The sequence below is a fragment of the Lontra canadensis genome, unplaced genomic scaffold (assembly GCF_010015895.1).
Source record: "Lontra canadensis isolate GAN:19392208 unplaced genomic scaffold, GSC_riverotter_1.0 scaffold3, whole genome shotgun sequence".
NCBI classification, from domain to species: domain Eukaryota; kingdom Metazoa; phylum Chordata; class Mammalia; order Carnivora; family Mustelidae; genus Lontra; species Lontra canadensis.
Genome location: NW_022630997.1, coordinates 16,490,090 through 16,510,041, shown reverse-complemented (window position 1 = coordinate 16,510,041; position 19,952 = coordinate 16,490,090). Strand labels below are relative to the sequence as shown.

Sequence of the window (19,952 nt, the reverse complement as noted above, 5' to 3'; positions counted from 1 at the left end):
CAGGGAGTCTGCTTCTCCCTCTCCCTCTGCACCTTGTGCACCTTCTCTCTCTCTAATAAATAAAATCTTTTTTTAAATAGCATTTTTAAAAAAGATTTTATTTATTTATTTGACAGAGATCACAAGTAGGCAGAGAGGCAGGCAGAGAGAGGAAGGGAAGCAGGCTCCCTGCTGAGCAGAGAGCCTGATGCGGGGCTTGATCCCAGGACCCCGGGATCATGACCTGAGCCAAAGGCAGAGGCTTTAACCCCCTGAGCCACCCAGGCACCCCAATAAATAAAATCTTAAAAAAAAAAAAAGGGTGGGCTAATCATTTATTTGTTTTCCAACGGGATATTTCAAAGTCACAAAATTGGTCATCAATGTGACTAAAATCTTAAGGAATCAGGTGCTCAGAGACGGTTTTGACTTGAATCCTAAATTGTGACTATGTACTCTAGATATTCAGGGCTCTAGAGAATCTTTTATAAAGTTCTACCATGAAGCCCTCTCTTACCTATTAGGAAATTAGAGCTGACATAAATCAGTATGTCATTTATTTATACGAGAGAGAGAATGCATGTGTGCACAAACAGGATGTAGGGAGGGAGAGAGGGACAAGCAGACTCCTTGCTGAGCATGGAGCACCATGCAGGGCTAGATCCCAGGGCCCTGAGATCATGACCTGAGCTAAAGTCAGATGTTTCACTGACTGAACCACCCAAGCTCCCCTTTTTAAAAATATGTTCTTTCATGTTGCATAACATCTAAAATTAATTATTCCATTAAAATTTTACTATAGTGAAATGTGTTTTCTTTTTCTTTTTTTTTTTTTTTAAGATTTTATTCACTTATTTGTCAGTGTGGGACTCAAACCTATAATCCCAAGATCAAGAGTCACACGTTCCTCCCACTGAGCCAGACTGGCTCCTCAATATGGGCTCTATTTAAGAAAAAAAAAAAAAAAAAAAAAAAAAAAAAGGACATATATAGAGAGACAGAAAGTACAACAGTGGTTACCTTCAAGAGGGGGGAGGGAATGGGTAGTTATTGTTTAATGGGCATAGGCTTTCAGTATGGAATAATGAAAAAGTTCTGGAGATGTATAGCAGTGATGGCTGCACAATGATGTGAATATACTTAATGCCACTGAACTATACATTGGAAAATGGTTAAAATGGTAAATTTTATGTACATTTTACCACACACACAAAAAAGGAGTCAAAATGGACAAGCTTCACAATCAACCTTGGACAAATGTTACAGCTGTGTATAAAATATAAAAAATGCATGCAGTTTATTATACTAGATAATGCATAATCATTCAGTTACACTGAGGGTACTGACTGTTTCAAGGGCTTTGTCCTCCATGAAGACAATGAGAAGTAACCGAAAAATGTCATGTATCTCTGGAAATCTGAAAAACAGCTCCAGGGTGAGAGAATGGGCTTTATTTATTAAGTAATAATGAATTTACAAACATCACCTTGAAATGCCTCAGACAGATGCTGGGATGTGTCTGGGTGTTGTCAGAACTAAAAAATTCACAAATCTTTGGGGCGCCTGGGTGGCTCAGTGGGTTAAAGCCTCTGCCTTCAGCTCAGGTCATGATCCCAGGGTCCTGGGATCGAGCCCCGCATCAGGCTCTCTGCTCAGTAGGGAGCCTGCTTCCCTTCCTCTCTCTCTCTGCCTGCCTCTCTGCCTACTTGTATTCTGTCTGTCAAATAAATAAAATGGTTAAAAAAAAAAAAAATTCACAAATCTCTCGCCAGAACAAAATGGCAGGCTGGGCAGGCAGATCTAGCAAGAGCCCTCTTTTGTCTGCTATTTTACAAAGTGCTATAAATTCTAGTTAACACCTATCCATGGTCTTTAGGTTTTATTTTAGGAGTACGTTAGAATCTACTTGGGGATTGAGTTCCTGATGTTTTCTTTGGACTTAGTTTGAGGCTAACAAGTGCAGGGCCCTGCTGGATCCCAAAGCCAGCTCTTCAGGAAGCTGTGAATACACTTAACATTAAGTGATATTAGCACTGATATTCACAAGTGAAGGGAGAGAAGTGCTGCAACACATGTTGGAGATTATCAAGGCAGTCAAATACTTCTAATCCGATAGTGCTGAGAATAAAACCAAGTGCACTGTAATGCTGTCATTCAGCGCCCTTCAAAGTCAGTCAGGGAAGAGAAGCAACAACTATTTTGAGGGCAGTTTTGAAAAGGGTCCCAGAATAGTATCACCCTTTCCCCACTCCCTAAGTGAAAAGGATTGCTAAGAGAGAGAGCAGGTGTACAAAAACTCCATGACACAAGGACTACGCTTAGATTATTCACCACTCTCCCCACTACCCAGCACCATACCTTGTAAACAGCAGGCATATAATTATTTATTCCTTTGAGAGCTGCTATCCTCTCCCCACTCTTGAATAGGGCTGTATACTCTCTCTCCCCACAGAAATCGCCTCATCTCTGGCTTGTGGACTCTTTCTGAGACACTTTCATCACTTCATTTAACTTTGAGAGAAGTTGGAGGAGGGTGAGGACACGTGCTTGCTAATCATCCTTTTCCAGATTGCCTCATGCGCCAGAATGGATTTTTATTATTGGTCTGTGGCTGCTACTGCTGTAAAGAGATTTCAGCCTGACCTTCCCAAGCTGCTGGGGGGTGAATACTGCACGTGGCTCACAGGGAAAATGTGTCCTTTTTTTTTTTTTTTAAAAAAAAAAGCTTTTAGACTAACCAGAGCTCACTGTGGTAGGAAAGTCACCCTTTCTTTCCCCATACAAAACTCAAGATGTTGAATTCTTTTGCATAAAAATGACAAAGTAAACTGATCTGAACTGGTCCAACAGGAAGAAGGTAGCATCCCGAAGCACCTCACTGAGAGCAGTGGCATCAAAGAACAGTACTCATGAAGAAAGAAAATGAAAGCCATTTATAAAAGCAGTTTAAATAAGAGGATGGAAATCTCACAGCTGGCCTCACAAAAGAGAACAAATATGTCAAAGGGAACAACTGATAGTCTAATAGAGTCCTATCCATCTGGCTGAGTAAAGAGCCACTGGTGGGAATGCTGAGAAGCCTGTCTGTTAGGCCAAAGGCTGCCTGCTGCCTCACTGAGTGAGCTGAAGAGCTTTTAGAAACACTGGAACACAGGTTCACACCAGAGCTGGCTGGCTATACCAGCAAAGGACTCAGAGAAGGGTATACTGATACATTGGCAAAAAAAAAAAAAAAAAAAAAAAAAAAAAGGGAGAGGAGAGTATGTTTTTTTTTGGTTTGGAACTTATACCTGGGCTTTCAACTCATCACTACCCTGGCCCTCCATCTTGGGAGTTGGTGGGTTGGGGGGGTGAGGAAGAAAGGAGATTGTGTGAATAGAATGTCTCACTTTGTGCTTTTAAAATCAGGACTCAAGAGTCTCATTCTGAAACATCAAGTTCAATCCCATGCCACACTAATGCCCCATCTGTACTTTTATATAATGCAGAGCTGAGTGCAGGCACTTTGGGAGAAGGGGAAATCAGGCCAGACTCAAGGAAAACAAACACTAATGCTATCTGCATCTCCAGCTCAGTCCACACCATAGAAAAACCTCAGAAATAATAGCTCAAGGCAAACAGAACTCAATTACTAAGGAAAATCTGCCCCAATAAGGGCTTATATTTTAACACACCAAACAGCATCAAATTAAGCTGAACTCAGAGTTTTTCTAATTGGCAGTTTTATCCATTTCTAAGTTCTCGTTTCTTATTTTTAAATATCAAAATGACTCTCTGCCTAAAATTAAAAAAAGAAATGCCTATCACCCACTCTAAAATAATAATTCACTAAATTTTCACCTACATATCTTCTATATAATTAAATCAACCCTTCCAACGGCACAAAAGTAGAAGCCATCCCTCTATTTAAAGTACTATCAACAAATCGCTTAGTAATTGCTCTTAGAAGCCTGGTTTCTGCTACCAGCTCAGTCACAGAATACTTCTGCTATCACAGAAATGACAACTGCTTGATCCCAGCCACAACTTATTAGGGTCACTCTGGGGAGAGTACTGGCTTACCTGCTCCTCTGACAGTTGGGATATGTGATTCACAGCAGCATAGGATTCAATTTTGGGGTTAAAGTGATTGATGATGGCTCTGAAAAAAAGAATTAACATTAATATGACATCAGATGGAAGAAGCAGATAAATGAGTAAAAAACAAGTATCAAGTACCCTCTAGTTTAGAGTATGAGTGCATAGGAGTGATTGTCAGAAGCTAACTATCTTTTTATTGAACATGGGGATGAACCTGAGAACTCTGAAGAAAGAGGTATTTAAAATTTTTTAGACCAAGAGTAGAATCAAATGTCTCTGCTCTGCAAATGAACTAGGGGAGGGGAAAAATCTCAACCAAACAAAAAAAACCGGAGCATCCTTCAGGCAAGAAACAGGACCCAGGGGGCTGTCCACTAGGGGGCCCTGCTGTTTCAGTCAGAAAGAAAAGTTGTTTGCTCTGCTCTGACTTGGGAGAACAGGGAACTCAGTAAAGCTGGACCAATAAATACATAGGCTAAATACAATCTTTGAAGAATCTGAGTTTTGTCAAAGCCTAGAACCAATCTTCACACTTGTTAGTTAATAATTTCAAGGCAAAATTTTATTTCCAGCCATTGAAACCAAAATCTGAGTGTCATTTTGAAACACTTCCTCTCCATCACCCTCACACTCAAGGTCACCAAGTCTTAACAAATCTAGTCCTTAAAAAATCTCTGAAATCTGAAATAAAGTTCCCTGAAACCAATGCTTTTGGTGTATATGTAGGTCCTTGTCATTTCTTGTCTAGAGCAGTAGAAAAAGCACAGGTTTCAGATCGGAGTTTATTGTAAGTCCACATTGATACAAAATAGATTAAATAAATAGGGAGAAGAAAAAAATCTTTCTAACAGAATAATCCCAAATAATATGTGTAGGTACTCTCCCCTTTAGGAGGTGGAACTTGGTTCCCATTCCCACGAAGTTAGGACAGACTTAGTGACTTATTTCCAAAGAACAGAGTAGTCAAAGGGCAAACAGTAGCTTTACCGTAAAGAATCTTGGCAAATGCTACCTTATTAGCCAAATGATGAATGTAAACATGGCCAGTGATTCATGTAGCTGTCATGTTACACCTGGTATGATCTTATGATCTTTACCTCTGTTATTTACTTCCCCAAACCCACAACCTGTCTCATCATGAGAAAAACATGCGACAAAGCCAGTTGGGGGCATTCTATAAAATACTTGGCCGGTACTCCTTAACACTGCCAAGGTCATGAAAAATTGTACTTGAGAAATTGTCACAGATCAGAAGATACTGGGGAGACATGACACCTAAATGCATGTGATACCCTGAACTGGACTCTGGAACAGAAAGAGAAAATTAATAAACTGGCAAAATCCACATAAAATATGGAGCTTAGTTAATAGGACTGTGTCACTGCCAGTTTCTTGGTGATGAATAACTGTATCTTGGTAATGTAAGATGGGGAAAACCTGGTCGAGGGGCATATAAGAACTCTGTGTACTACTGCTGCACTTTTTCTGTAATTCTAAAATTATTACAAAGTTAAAAGGTTTTTGAAACGTATGTGTGTACATGCACCCATATGAATGTGGTAGTGCAACAGAAATCAATGTTCTCTTTTAATATAACATTGATAGTATGAAATTCTTGAACCATTTAATATGGGTATAAAAGTATAAGTCAGACTTCAAAAAAAAATCATGGTTTGACCATTTGTTATTTTGGATTTTTAGGAAGCTACATGTCTCAGAGGGAAAAAGTGGGAATAACACCTACCTTAGCACTTAGTACAGTACCCAGGAATAGTACATTGTAGGCATAAAATAAATGTTTGTCGAAAGAATGACTAAATCTTAGAGGATTCTTGCAACATTTATATAATAAAGCAATGTCAAATATCTAGCACAGTGCCTGGCACACAGCTGGTACTCAATAAATATTCAATGAATGAATAGGTCAAATGGGACAGTAATGGGTCAGGAACAGAGGAGAATTCTGGTAACTTATTTTTTTCAGAGACTACCAAGAAGGGTAGAGATGTTATCTGCAAGTTAAGGTTGTAATTTGGTCTAAATCCAAAGTGGGAAAGAATTTGGACCAAGTAGGGGTCAAATACTTTTCTCATTCAGAAGGTGAGGTTTGAGGGTATTGGCAGGGATGACAACAGTCCAGGAGCAGAAAGGAAAACCTGGAGTCTAAACCCAGTAAGAAGACAGGGGAGGAGGTTTAGAGAAGAAATGAGAATCCCCCCAAACCCAGCAGCAGTACCAAGTTCAAGTTAACTTAGTAGAAAGTATGAGTCATAGGGTCTAGCATCCAAGAGTGACAGATCAAGAAAATGAAATAGAGTAATCAAATCTATCTATGACTAGGTCTCAGTTATTTTAGGAAGAAAAATCTGAACTCTGTAATATATTCATTTCATGGTTTTATAATGGTTTTTTTCTTTTGGGTTTTCCTTAAACTTCTTAGTAAAATTTTTTTGAGAAAATGTTAAAAAAAAATTCTGATTCAACTGAACTAGGATTGTTTGTTTTTGCTTGCCTAAGTTTGGAGAACAGAGAACTCCAAAGTATCTTCATGTCTGTCTGGGTGGGTGAGTAGCAGCCATGGGGGCCCAGTTGGCAACCCAGTGAAGCTGGTGAGGTCTGGACAATGAAATAATCCCTGGGAATGAAAGTGAGGGGGATGCTATAATTCTGTTCCCTTTCTACCCAAGGAATTCTTGCACTAGCAAAGAAAGCATGGAAGCAAAAAAAGAAGGAGAAGAGAAAGGAGAAATGGAAGAAGGAAGAAAGACAGGAGAGGGAATGGGAAGAGGAAGGAAGGGAGGAGAAATGGAATGAGGGAGAGAAAGGAAAAGCCTGGAAAGTATTCTCCTCAAAAAGTATATTTATTTCCTTCCCTTCTCAAAGTTGTACCTGTCAAGTGTCACTTGGATCTACAGATGGTCTATGTTGGTAGGGCATATATGCTGATATTGTTTGAGCATACTCATCCTGAGGGTATGACAGATATGCCACTCTGGGAATTTGGAATAAAGGTAAAATCATCCTCCAACCTCCCCTGTGACACTCCCATCCCAGAGCCTCAGGTCTCAGCAGGTAATTAAAGCCAGATGGAACAGTCTAAACCGAGTTAGCAGTCTCTAACCCAGTACCCACAAAGGGCACAGACTATATGCCTCTGCTTTATTTTTCTTGCTGTTTCTTTGGGACAGTTAAAAATCTGAGTACTAATCTGATTTACTAGAGGTGGCACATGCAGGGCTCTAAGCCTAAGAGGTAAGAAAAATTGTCTGATACTGGCTGTTCTCCTTCCAGGCTCTGCAGCAAGGAATTTCAGAGAGGGCTTGGAAGCTTCCTATTAAAGTTTTTGGGACCTCATATCGTTGAAATGGAAATTTGTTCTGAGATAGCAAAGAGATGACAAAACACTGAAACCAGGCTAAGTCCGCCCACACTGAGTAACACATGCCTTTGCAGTGACTGAAATACTTAGCTGCTCCTTCCCCAGGAAGTCTGCAGCCTGCTATAGGGCTCACCTGGGTTCTGATTCCACACTGCCCCATCTGGCCAGGTCCTAGAATAGGATTTATGCTAGTGGGAAAAAGATGACATACTAGATTTATAGATGAGGAGCCTCTCTCTTTACTTTAGGCTTCCCTTCCCACTGATATCATCTCCAAAAGGATTTACTACCATCTCTTCTGAACATTTTTTTTGGCGGTGGGGGGGGGGGGTCCCTCAAAGATTCTAACACTAGCTCTCTTTCCTTTTACAGATCAAAATCTAGCAGGTAGCAACTATCTAATGCTTAAGTCTAAAACTTGAGTGTTCCAGCAAGGAAGAAATGGCAATTTCTCTCACTTCCATCCTTCCCTCCACCATGTGAGGACACAAGGCAGTAGGCAGCTGTCAACTAAGCAGAAGAAAGTCCTTACCAGAAATTGACCCTGCTGAACCCTGATCTGGGACTTCTGGCCTCCAGAATTGTGACAAAACGAACATCTGTTTTTTAAGCCACCTATTCTAGGATATTTTGTTCTGACAATTGAGAAGACTACCATATAGATAATCTACTCTCCACAGGACCCTGGCCATTTGGGCAAAGCAGACTCCAAACCAGAGTCCATCTTTAGCAAAGTAGTAGAGTGGATAAAGTCTGCTTCTTATTCTGCTTCTGCAGGTGGACTTCCTCTCTTTAAACCCTTTATATTGTGGGTTATTATTTCCTTCCCTCTAGAAGAGGATCCTGAGGTTTCTATGCCTCAAAGTTCCAATCACAAACGCCACAAATATAGCTACATGGGTAACCAGTTTCCTAGGCAGAGTGTGCCGGGCCCTTTAGCCTTTACTAAGTGAGAAACAGAGACTTCAATAAATGAGGATCTTGCAGGGGTTTCTGAGTGGCCTGTGCCATAGTGAAGATACACACACACTGAAGAGAGACAATGTCTGAAAAATAGTAGGATGGGCAGCAACATACTGGCTAAGAAAGAGATGTTTGTTTTTCCTTTCATTTGCATCTTAAGGTTGATTTTCATCTAATCACAGCCTTCCAGGTATTTAAACAAAACCCAGTTTATGCCAGCCAAAAGCTTTTATGCCGAAAAGTATTTTAGGAAAGGGGACTTAAAAGGAGGAAGAGGAGTAGGAAGAAGAGGAAGGTTTGAATGGGCAAAGAATGAGCAATCACAGCCATTATGAAAAAATTAAAATACGAAAAAGATGACCAAAAAAAGATGTCCCTTTGACATAGGTGGCAAGATAAATGGGAAAAGGATAGTCTAGTCAAGAAATAGTGCTGGCAAAACCAGGTATCTGCATGCAAAAGACTGAAGTTGATCCCTTACCCCACACCACACACAAAAATTAACAGAATGGATCACAGATCTAAAATGGAAAAATCTTAGAAGAACACGTAAATCTTTCTGACCTTGAGTTACGTGATGATTTCTTAGGGTACCAAAAGTAGAAGTGACAAAAGAAAAAGCAGGAAGAAGATTTAAAGAAGTAAGGCCCAAGGAAAGGGAAAGGAGTCTGGAAGTCCAACTTTGTGGGGAAAGGGAATATAATTTCTAATCAAACTCCCAGCTTTTTTATCCCCCCCTCCAGCTTTATTCAAACTGAACTAAATGCTCCGTGAGAGCAGGGACCAAATTTATTTTGCTCACCAATATATTCCTAAGACTTTAGCAAAACACCTGGCATACTGAGAGATTTCAAGTTTTCAAACTGAATGAATAAATCAAAGTCTAAGAAGGTTTTTGTTCAGTCTTACCACAAGGAAGGAGATCCACGATCCCCAGCTAAAAAAGTATGTTTTCATCTTTCAAAAGTATGAAAATAACAATAAAAATGTTTTATTCCCATCCCAAGAGAAGAGGTGGCTCAGACATGAACAGCTATCCTTCAAAGAAGGAACTGAAGTTGTCCCTGAAGACAGTAAATCTTTCTCTTCCTCTTAAGTCTTACCGGGAGACTACAGAAAAACTTTCTGCCATTTCTGACCAATCTAATATTTTCTAAAAGTAAGTTTACGTTTTTGTTTGTTTGGGATGGGGAGGGGTAAGGAAGGACTGGGGGAGTGTGTTATACTCTGTTACTGGGTCTTCTAATACCAGTGAATTAGGAAGTCCCAAAAGGGAAAGACAAGAAAAACAGGCAATGTCATAGTAAAGGTAAACTGCTAAAACCAGCCACAGAGAGATAGCTCTGTACCCAAAGCACCTTTAGGGACAAGAATCTGGGCCACCCTCTAACGCAACTGCCAACTTCTGATTGCCAAAGACGGGTCACTTACACAAAATGAAGCAAAATGAAGTGGACAGATGGAACAGCAAGGCTGAGAGCCACAAACTGGCTAGGGATTTCTTGGTCCATTTTTAACTTATTCTCTCTGACTCATGACTCTGCAAAGCAGCTTTCTTTTCCCTAGTGCTGGGTGGATGATGGCTGAGACACATAGTTAATACCCAACTTACCCAAGAAATACAGAAGAATGTTACCTTAACAATGTAGAAATGTAGATTAATAGGGAATGGAGACTCTCTCATATCCAGAGGGAATCTAAAGCAAATCCTCCAAAGATGCAAATTCTCACAGTCCCAACTATCTCCCACAGACAAAAGCATCTAAGGGTCTTTTATGAAACAATAAATAAATAATAGTTTCACCCAGAAGCCCAGAACATGGTGATTGTTTCCTTACTGAGCTATTTGAAGGAAGCAGCCTATCTCTAAAAGCTGTTTTGTAAATCCTTCAGGCACAAAGGAGAAAAACAGGCAAAGGCTGTTTATAGGAAAAGTTTCTGTAGCTCTTATTCCAAGGAAATAAGAAACATAACTGGTACACTCAAGATGGTACACACTGGGAATATTCTTAAAAGTTTCACTCTAAAATTACTCCTATAAGGCTACCAGATTTAAAGAGTCTGATTATGGGTACATATCTGAAGCCTGATAAAAATAAATCTGTATCTCAAGCCCCAACCTCCTAAGAACTATAGTCCTGTATTTTCAAATACTTGCTAAACACGTACACCTGGACATCATGCTTTTACTTACATGATTTTCTTCACATGGAATGCTATTTTCTTTACTCCTATAAAGCAAAGTCTTATTTTTCCCTCAAAGGCCCAGTTAAAATATCTCAGCTTCCCTGAACAACATGGTATGTATAATACAAAAAGCAAGGCTTTCTGGGCAGTGGACCCAAGTTAAAATCCGGATTCTTCCACTTCTAGACTGTATGACCTTGCACAAGACACCAGACACTCTAGTATTAGTTTTTTTCATGTTACTGGATTGCCTTTGCAAAGCTTTCCTCTGTGTTTTCCTATATATACCATCTAACTTGACCAAAATGGAACCTTTTTTTTTTTTTAATACAAGCAGCTTCCCCTTTCCAAGACCTAAAAAAAGCAGTCCAGATATAATATACTATAGAGTTTATTCTCAGATATCTGGAATTAAAGACAAGAAAATTGTATTTATAATCGCTTCTACCTGGGAAATCTTTAAACATACAGGTAAGAGACTGGCTTCTGAGAAGGGGTAAAGGTAGGACTGAGTGGTATGTGGCAGCAGATAAAATGGTTCATCTGAGGTTGAGTTATTTAAAAGTTTACTTATTTTAAAGTAATCTCTACACCTAAGGTGGGGCTTGAACTTACGACCCCAAAATCAAGCATCTCACACTCTTCCAACTGAGCCAGCCAGGCACCCCAAGTTATTTAATTTTAAACTAGCCTTTCTTTTCACCTTCAGAATTGCCTCACATACTCCATTTCATGCAGTAATAAGCTTCCTTCCTCATGGAGTCAATGAATCTTTAGCCCATCCAATTCAACAACAACAAAAAAACAATTTCCCTTGATGCCTATTAACAGCAGTGCATTACAAGCCTCAGAGACTCTGCTGATTAACATTAAGCAAAATAAAACCTCAAATAAGAATATCTTCTAACCTTTTCACTTTGAAACTATCTAGTCAAAACTTTAGCGACTGACCTGTTAGGGTTGTTCCTCTAACTCATCCCCTACATGCTAGGCTTTACCTTTCATACCAATTATCCCCTTTCTTATACTGCTGTTCCTGTGGCCACTCATTTCAGGACCAGAGACACAACCGTGGGTTCATTTCAACCTTACTGGAGAAGGCATTTTGGAAACCATCAGGAAGGATGTGCTATTGGCCACTGCATCCAGCTGCTTGACCTGCCCAAAGATCCAACTATGTAAACTGATCTACTTTATTACTAAAGAGAACTTGATTTATTTGTGTTCACAAATTTATTTTGAAGGGAGTGGAAGAGAAAAGGTGTGTCATTGACTACACTATAGTAAGCCTCATAGTTCAACCTAAGGAATGATATGAGCTCAGCATTTCTCTTGATTTCTAGGTGAAAAACACATGTGTCATACTAGATAACTTATTCACCTACCGGACTACATTTTCGTCCAGTCTCGGCACTGAACAAATGAAGGTTCACAATTCATTAACTGGAGGGAAACAAGAAGGAGTTAATGTGTACGAAATGTACATGCACACGGCCTGAGGGATAGCTGCCTCATTTTCTGAAGCTGTGTGCATGACTACGCATTTTGGCAGTTTGGGCTTTCTACCTTGATGCATGACTTTGCCCAATGTAGGTTTCCACCTCATCACCTGCTGGAAGTTAAGCAATTGGTCATAGCTACTTTGCTTGAAAAATGTGCTAATTTCTAGTTACTATGGCCCCAAACCATAGATTTAAGCCAAGTAAGATGCCATGGGCTTTACACTTTGGTTAAATTATCTCCTCTAGCTCTGCTGTAAGAGAGGAATGGAATTCCTTCTTGCATTACATACCAGCCTGACATTTTTCCACTGTTTCTACAATCACAATGAATGTAAATGGTGAAGAACAAACCACAGGAGTTGAAGGAACCACATAAGTAAAATGGACCATCTACATTTCCATAAAAGACCTCACTTAATCCATTCCCCTTAGGAATGTCTACTGTTTATTAAAACTTTCTCTCAATAAATGAACAGAGGTTCCTAAATTTTCCTAGGGTCAAAACACCTCCAAGATTAGCCAGTCTCTGCTCAGATCACATTGCTCTGTGCTACAGATTCCCTTACACCATCTCTAGCTACAGGCCAGGAGTTCCTGGCAGAGTTCCGGGGGATACAGAATGCAAACCCTTGATAGCTTTTACCATTACTTTAGCCCTGGATTTCCTATCTCCAGAGGTAAGGCCCCTCTACACTCTCAGAAACATCTAGTAAATATAAAAGAACAAAATAAGTCATGTGAAAGGGCTATTAGATCTTCTGTCTCACTTCAGCACATAAGAAAATCCTTTTTTAAAAAAGATTTTATTTACTTATTTACTTATTTGAGAGAGAGAGAGAGTGTGTGTGTGACAGAGAGCACAAGTGGGTAGGAGAGGGAGAAGCAGGATCCCCACCAAGCAGGGAGCCAGACCTGGGGCTTGATCCCAGGACCTTGGGATCATGACCTGAGCTGAAAATAGACGCTTAGCCAGCTGAGCCACCCAGGCACCCCAGGACTTTAGAAAATCCAAATACATGCCTGGAAAGGCTTCTGAGGCAGTGGGGATCAGCTCAAAACCGCAAGAAGTGATCTAATTCTAATTAATGGTGAAAGTTCCAATCCCTTGAATGTGACTCAAGAACTTCTAAAAACCTGGCATGAGCCAAAATCCTGAAGTATTTTAATTACATATCATTCCCATTAGCCCAATTAATCAATTTATTATAATATATTTAACTTTTAAGATTTTATTTTTAAGTAATCTCTAAACCAATGTGGTTTGAACTCACTTCTCAAGATCAAGCATCATATATTCAATTCCATCGACTCAGCCAGCCACGCATCTCAATAAGATATTTAACTTTTAAGCATGGAAAAGGAGTGAACAGGAGGACAAAAAAAAAAAAAAAACAAACCCACAGTCGGGGCACCTGGGTGGCTCAGTGGGTTAAGCCTCTGCTTTCGGCTCAGGTCATGATCTCAGGGTCCTAGAACAGAGCCCCACATCGGGCTCTCTGCTCAGCAGGGAGCATGCTTCCCGCTCTCCCTCTCTCTCTCTCTGCCTGCCTCTCTGCCTACTTGTGATCTCTCTCTGTGTCGAATAAATAAATAAAATCTAAAAAAAAAAACAAAAAATAAAAAACAACAAAACCCGCAACCGACTAACTTAGACTTCTTTTTCTATCAGGTCAAAAACAGGGCAATTGTTTTAGTGGATCATATGCCGCTAGATTGAAGGGAGAGGCAAATATTCTGTGGACCCCATACTAGTTACAGAAAAAGAGGCACATGGATCCCTAAGTTAGGAGAGCTGTGCATATACCTCAGGGCGGTGGGGAAGGAGGAATGGGGAAGCTCATGTGGACAAAGGAGAGAGAAGGTCATCAAGATTTCTGAGTGGTCCAGTGTGGGCCATATGGACACCATTCTAGTAAGGAGTGGTCCTGATGTTCACAAACAGGAGAGAGGGAATGGTGGCCATATGGATCACATACTGGTGTTCAAGTACTCCAAGTAAAGAATGAAATTAAAAGACATGGAAAGAGGTTTATGTTTCATCCCAGGGGGACCTTTTAGAACTCCTCAGGAAAGGCAATCAGCGAGTCTGCCAAAGTAATTAAGCAAGCGAACACTTACCATAAAGCCCACATCAGTTAAGTGAACAGAGATGAATCTTATTACAGTGCACTGTCAGCTCTGAGCCTGCAGGTGCTAACCACCGACACGCGGCAGCACTCGGCCCTGTCTGTCTGCTTGCCCCCTGTGACGGAGAGCTTCACCCTTCATGTCAGCTCGGAAAAAGCAGGCTGCTTTCACCGGCTCTGGCAGTGACTTATGTGGCCTTCAGAGAGGCTCTAGCACAAGTGGTTGCCTATAAGAAGCCTGGGTGTAAATAGTGGGGGCAGGCTGGCTCGAGAAAGGAGCCCTGAGAGAAAGAGAGGACAGGTGTGGGAGAAAGCAGGGGAGCTGGGGAGCCATCGGGTTAGTAAGGTAAGAATGAGATGGTTGAGGAAGTTGAGGATTAAGGGAAGAATAAACAAGCTGCTCAAAGTGTTGAACCATTCTGCTTAAATGAAATTGATAGTTCTCTGAAAAGGGAAAACGTTAAAACATCACTGCAAACTACTTTCTCCATGAAAGGGAATGTTACTGAGCAATACTGCTTTTGCAATGTTAATGGCAGCCTTAATATCAGCTTTATTCATGAGTTAACACCAAAGGTCAAGAGCCAGATTTTCTCAACAATCTAATCATTATCTATTATCGAACAAAATGCAGTTTGCTAGAGGAAATGAGTATTTATCAATTATTCTAAGATTTACAAATGGCACCTGGTGCACCTTTCGGCTCTATTTCTTTCTGCAAATAAGTATGAGAGTCAAAAGGAAAGCCCTCAACAGACTAAAGGGCAGCCTCCCGTGTCAGAGACCCAGGCTGCTTCTATCAGACAGAAACCTCACTGGAGAAAGGCTCTAAGAGCACCTATGAGGACAAATTCAAAAATCATAAAGCACTCTCAAAACTCATCAAAGGGCATGTGTTTATCCTTCAAACGAGTGGATAAGAGCAAACAGCTAAGTAGGTAAGGCCCCTATGTTCAGAAAGCAATAAATCTCTAACTCATTACAGAGGGAAGGTCTGAAAGACCTTTCTCAGAGACAGGACGAGCCAACTAAGGAAATGAGATGGAATGGGCTGGGGCCGAAATTGATGGTCTCAAAGCACACGCTCGAGCAGGCACTCCTAGATCTAAGCTTCTCTCTAGTCCCAGAACAAGAGCACAAAGAGCTGTGGAAGAAAATGATTTGCAACCTTACTTTGTACCATAGCTCTTTGTTTACAATGGGGTCTGCAGCTTCCCTACATTCAAAGGCAGTGGGAGGTAGGAGAAGCAGGGAAGACTAGATGACTACTACGTAGCGCTGCCCAGGAGAGGACTTAATGGGTGGATAAATTTGGGGCCTGATTTCCTGACAGCACCTCCAGTAATAGCTAGTAAAGCAGTGAGAGCCAGGGTGAGGGCCAGCGCCAAACATTCATCATAATAGTGCAATGAGTTGACGGTCTTTGGGGGAGAGTCTATGAAATTCCAGAGTAAGAAAATGAAGCCCGCATGGAGAGGGTGAGGCGGTTGGCTCTGGCAGATTGTCTCTACGGGAGGCTAGGTATAATTGTTTTATGCTCACAAAGATGTTATTAGCTGTTTTCTCTCCAATATACCAGAAATAGTGGTAAGATTTTTTCCCCTCCTGAAAAGGTGACACTACCAAAAGGAAAAATTTAGTTTGAAAGCAATTACAGAACTTTGTTTACCCTATATGCACCATTTTAGAAAGAGAACTTCTCTCTGTTCTCCTCCTCCCTTACTTGTCAAATTGATTGCTTTCCCACAGAATGAAGGAACACTCTATCCCTAGAAAAAAAGGTGTATGGTATCTGAAGTTACGGGATGGCTGGCATAGCCTGTAACTCAATAGTTCAGCTTGTATGACAAACACTTGAATACTTACTATGTGCAGGTGCTGTGCTAGGCAATGGGGGAGGTAAATGAAATGTGATCCCAGATAGGAAGGAATTTACAGATTAGTGGAAAGATAAATACCACAGACAGATAATTTCATTATGATGCACTAAGGACTAGACAGTAGACAAAAGGTCTCATAGGAACACTGAGGAGGGCTATTTTGTCCAACCTGGGGGCTTAGGAAAGGCAGCCTGAAGGAGATGGTGTATGAAAGGAGTATTGAAATGTTAATTTAATCAGGCAAGGAAAGGTGAGATGGTCCTAGTACGTATGCTTATAGGGATAGAGACATACCCAATTTTTTTCTAAATCAGACTACAGAAACATTACTAGGTTAAGTTAAATGTGGTTCATGCATTCAAAAAACAGCCACATTTCCCCCAGTAAACCAAAGAAAAAAGTTAGCGTTTCCCTTCCCAGGGTCTTGTTTTCAATCTTTTCCAGCAGGATCCCTTTGTGAAAGCCATGAGACCTTTGCCTGCTGGGGTCCTTTTTGCTCAGGGCTGACTCCAAGATGCTCATGGAGATGGGCTATGGCAGCTTCTGTAGATCCTCTCCGCTCAACTAAGTGTAAGCACAAAGCAGCTAAGTTGAAGGCAGGCCTTTCAGCCTCACATGAGAGTGACTGGATCTCAGCTGGGTCTGCCCATCCTCTCCAGCATGTCGGTCTCCAGCTGGTGATGCAGCTGCTTCACTTAGAGCCACACTGAAGCCTCTATTCTCTCATCTCCACCGAACCATACTGAAGAGACTAAATGGCTCTGCTCTGCAGCTGCCTGTTAATTATAACCGTTTCCTTAGTTCTCTTTTGGCTTATAAGACAATAATACACATTTGGGAAGGTCCTCTGTAAGAAACACACGAGAGAACTTTCAACCTCAAGAAGAACCTGAAAAGACACCTGACTGCCAAGAACAGTGAGGCATCCGAACCCCTAGAACAGGCCATGGGAAACAGTATGAGAACACGTAGATTTCTTCAGAGCGGCCTGCAGCTTACATAAAGAACAGGAGCCCACCACTCAGCCAATGAGAGGATTTTTAAGGCATCCTGAAAAGCATCTTTAAAATTCAGTGAATCTGCAACATAAAAATAGCATTAACTGCCTTGACTTGTTACTTAAAAAAAGGGAAGAAAAACAATGCATAATGCTATCAATAATTCATTTCCAAGTGGCTTTAGTTGTCTCAAAGCCCCATTTCATATAATTAAAACCTTTTGGCTGTCCTCTTGTTACCCTGGAGGGAACTAGAATTCAGTAAATTCTACTGTGTTGGGATAAACAATTCAGATCATCATTGAGAAAGGGGTCTGTTTCTCTGGTAACAATTCCAAGCATACTTCCTGGCTATACCGGGTTAGTTCAGGAGCTGCCAAGACTGTCTTTCCTGTTGTCTATTAAGATCTGAAACAGACTTTTATAATGGAGCTCCAAAGACACAACTGGGGAGCACAATCACAGGGAGAGACCCATAAGCACTTCCTAGGCATCTCAATATCCACTTCCCTAGCTTAGTATCCTGAGGTCAGCTGATAATTCTGGGAGACAATAAGGCCTTGGAAGATGGAACCATTTATTCCAGCCATCCATTTATTCACTCAACCAACATTTATTGTACCATACGGTACTCTGCTAGGGGCAGAGATTTCAGAAGTAAGAGAAAGCTTGGTTTCTGTCTTAGGAGCTCACCATCTAATGATGGACACACATATATACAGCCATTGAAACAAGAAATCTTACCATTTGCAACCACATGGATGGAACCACAGGGTATTATGCTGAGCAAAATAAGTCAGAGAAAGACAATTACATGATTTGACTTCATATTTGGACCTTAAGAAACAAGACAGAGGATCATAGGGGAATGGAAGGGAAAATAAAGTAAGATGAAATCAGAAAGGGAGACAAACCGTAACTCGTTTTTGGTTTTTTTTTTAAGATTTTATTTATTTATTTCCAGAGAGAGTGTGAAAGAGAGTGAGAGTACAAGCAGGGGGAGCAGCAGGCAGAGAGAGAAGCAAGCTCCCCACTGAGCAAGGAGCTGGATACAAGACTAAATCCCAAGACTCTGGGATCATGACCTGAGCTGAAGGCAGATATTTAACTGACTGAGCCACCCAGGCATCCCAAGAGACTCTTAACTATAGGAAACAAACTGAGGATTGCTGGAGGGGAGGTGGGTGGGAGGATGGGGTAACTTGATGATGGGGATTGATGTGTCTGGGGGTCACTTAACATAATGACCACTGGGTGTTACAAACAACTGATGAATCACTAAATTCTACCCCTGAAACTAATAACATATATGTTAATTAATTGAATTTAAATAAAAAATAAAATAAAATTTAAGGAAAAAATAAAATAAAAGCCATATTGTAGGGTGATAAATGGTCTAAGAGAAACGTACAAAGTCCAGTGGCAATGTCACTGAGAACGGTTCAGCCTCAAAGAATCCAGGACGCTTTCGAGGAAGGTGACATCTGGGATAGATTTTGAAGCATAAGCAGGATTTTGTCAGGTAAGAAGAGGAATGGGAAAACATTCTAGGTAAAAGCGTGTGTGAGGGTGCAGAGGTATGAAATTGGAGACTCTGCAGCTAGGTCTAATTTGGCCAGATCTTAGGATAGATGGGACAGTGATAGTAAATAAGGTTACAAAGGTAGGCTAGGGTCAAGGTGGAATCCCACTAAATTTAAAATGTCGTGATTTGGGGACACCTGGGTGGCTCAACAGGTTAAGCATCTGCCTTTGGCTCAGGTCATGATCCTGGGCTCCCGGGATCAAATCCCATGTTGGGCTCCCTGCTCAGGGAGGAGTCTGCTTCTCCCTCTCCTTCTGCCCCACCCCTGCCACCGACCCCCACCTCTCTCAAATACATAAAATCTTTTAAAAAAATAATACTTAACAAGTGTTCTTATTTATATATCCTTGCGATCATTTAGGAAAGTCTGTCAAGGAAATGTATCTAGGAATGAAATTACTGTGTCATAAAGTTTGGGTAACTCGGACTTCACTGGATATTGCTACACTGCTCTCAGAGTGATGGTACCAACATACTCCCAAGAGCAGTGTAGAAACCTGTGCTTCTGAAATTCAACTCTAGTGACTGAATACACTAAACAGGAGCCACTGTACGGGGAAGACTAGAAGCAGAGAAAATAGTCAGAAGGCTCTTGTAATATGAGACATTATGAGGTCTTAACTAAAATGGTGGTTGTCTAAATGGAGAAGAATTTACTTGAAAGTTCTTAGGAGGTAAATGTGAAAGAACCCATTGACTGATTGGGTAAAGGCAAGAGAAGACTTTAAAGCAACCTTAAGTTTTTTACTGTAGGCAACTGAACAGATGATGCTGTCATGAACTGAGATGGTTCTTAAATTGTGGAGGGAAGGCAATAAGGCTTATTCTTTGGAATGTCAAGTTTGAGGTACTTGTGAAACCTCCAGGCAGGGTATGGAGTTCAAGAGGCAAGACCATACTTGTGGTAAAATTTATGACGCTTGTTTACCCTGGGAGCTACAAGGAATCAGATGTGTAGGCTCAAAGCAGTTAAGAAAAAAATAAAGAAAACAGCACTTTCTACTAGTTAACAATGGTTTCTTTATTGCAGGGGGAAAAAAAGCCAGTTTCGTGCCCCAAGAAACAAGGTAGGTACCCCCCCTTGAATTAATTCTATATCTGATTTTCTACCTGTCTAGACGAAAAGTAAAATCTTCAGCCTAAGGGGGAATAAGCAGGGATAAAAGAAGACAACTTCATAACACTAGACCTCAAAGAGCTACCAAGCTGTGCTTTAAATGTTAGTACCAAAGGGGAGACAACCTGACATCCTGTTAGACAAAGAAAAGCTCCTT

General features: G+C 40.8%; 1 protein-coding gene across 2 annotated transcripts in view; it reads right to left on the bottom strand.

Annotated features, from left to right (window-relative positions):
- The window catches only part of ARMH3 (armadillo like helical domain containing 3), a 180,598-nt gene that overhangs the window by 29,946 nt on the left and 130,700 nt on the right, over positions 1 to 19,952 (bottom strand). For both annotated transcript variants that reach the window (XM_032881700.1, XM_032881705.1), the window contains exon 24: positions 4,042 to 4,120. In XM_032881700.1, coding sequence (XP_032737591.1) covers positions 4,042 to 4,120 — 79 coding nt within the window. The remainder of the gene's footprint in view (positions 1 to 4,041; positions 4,121 to 19,952) is intronic.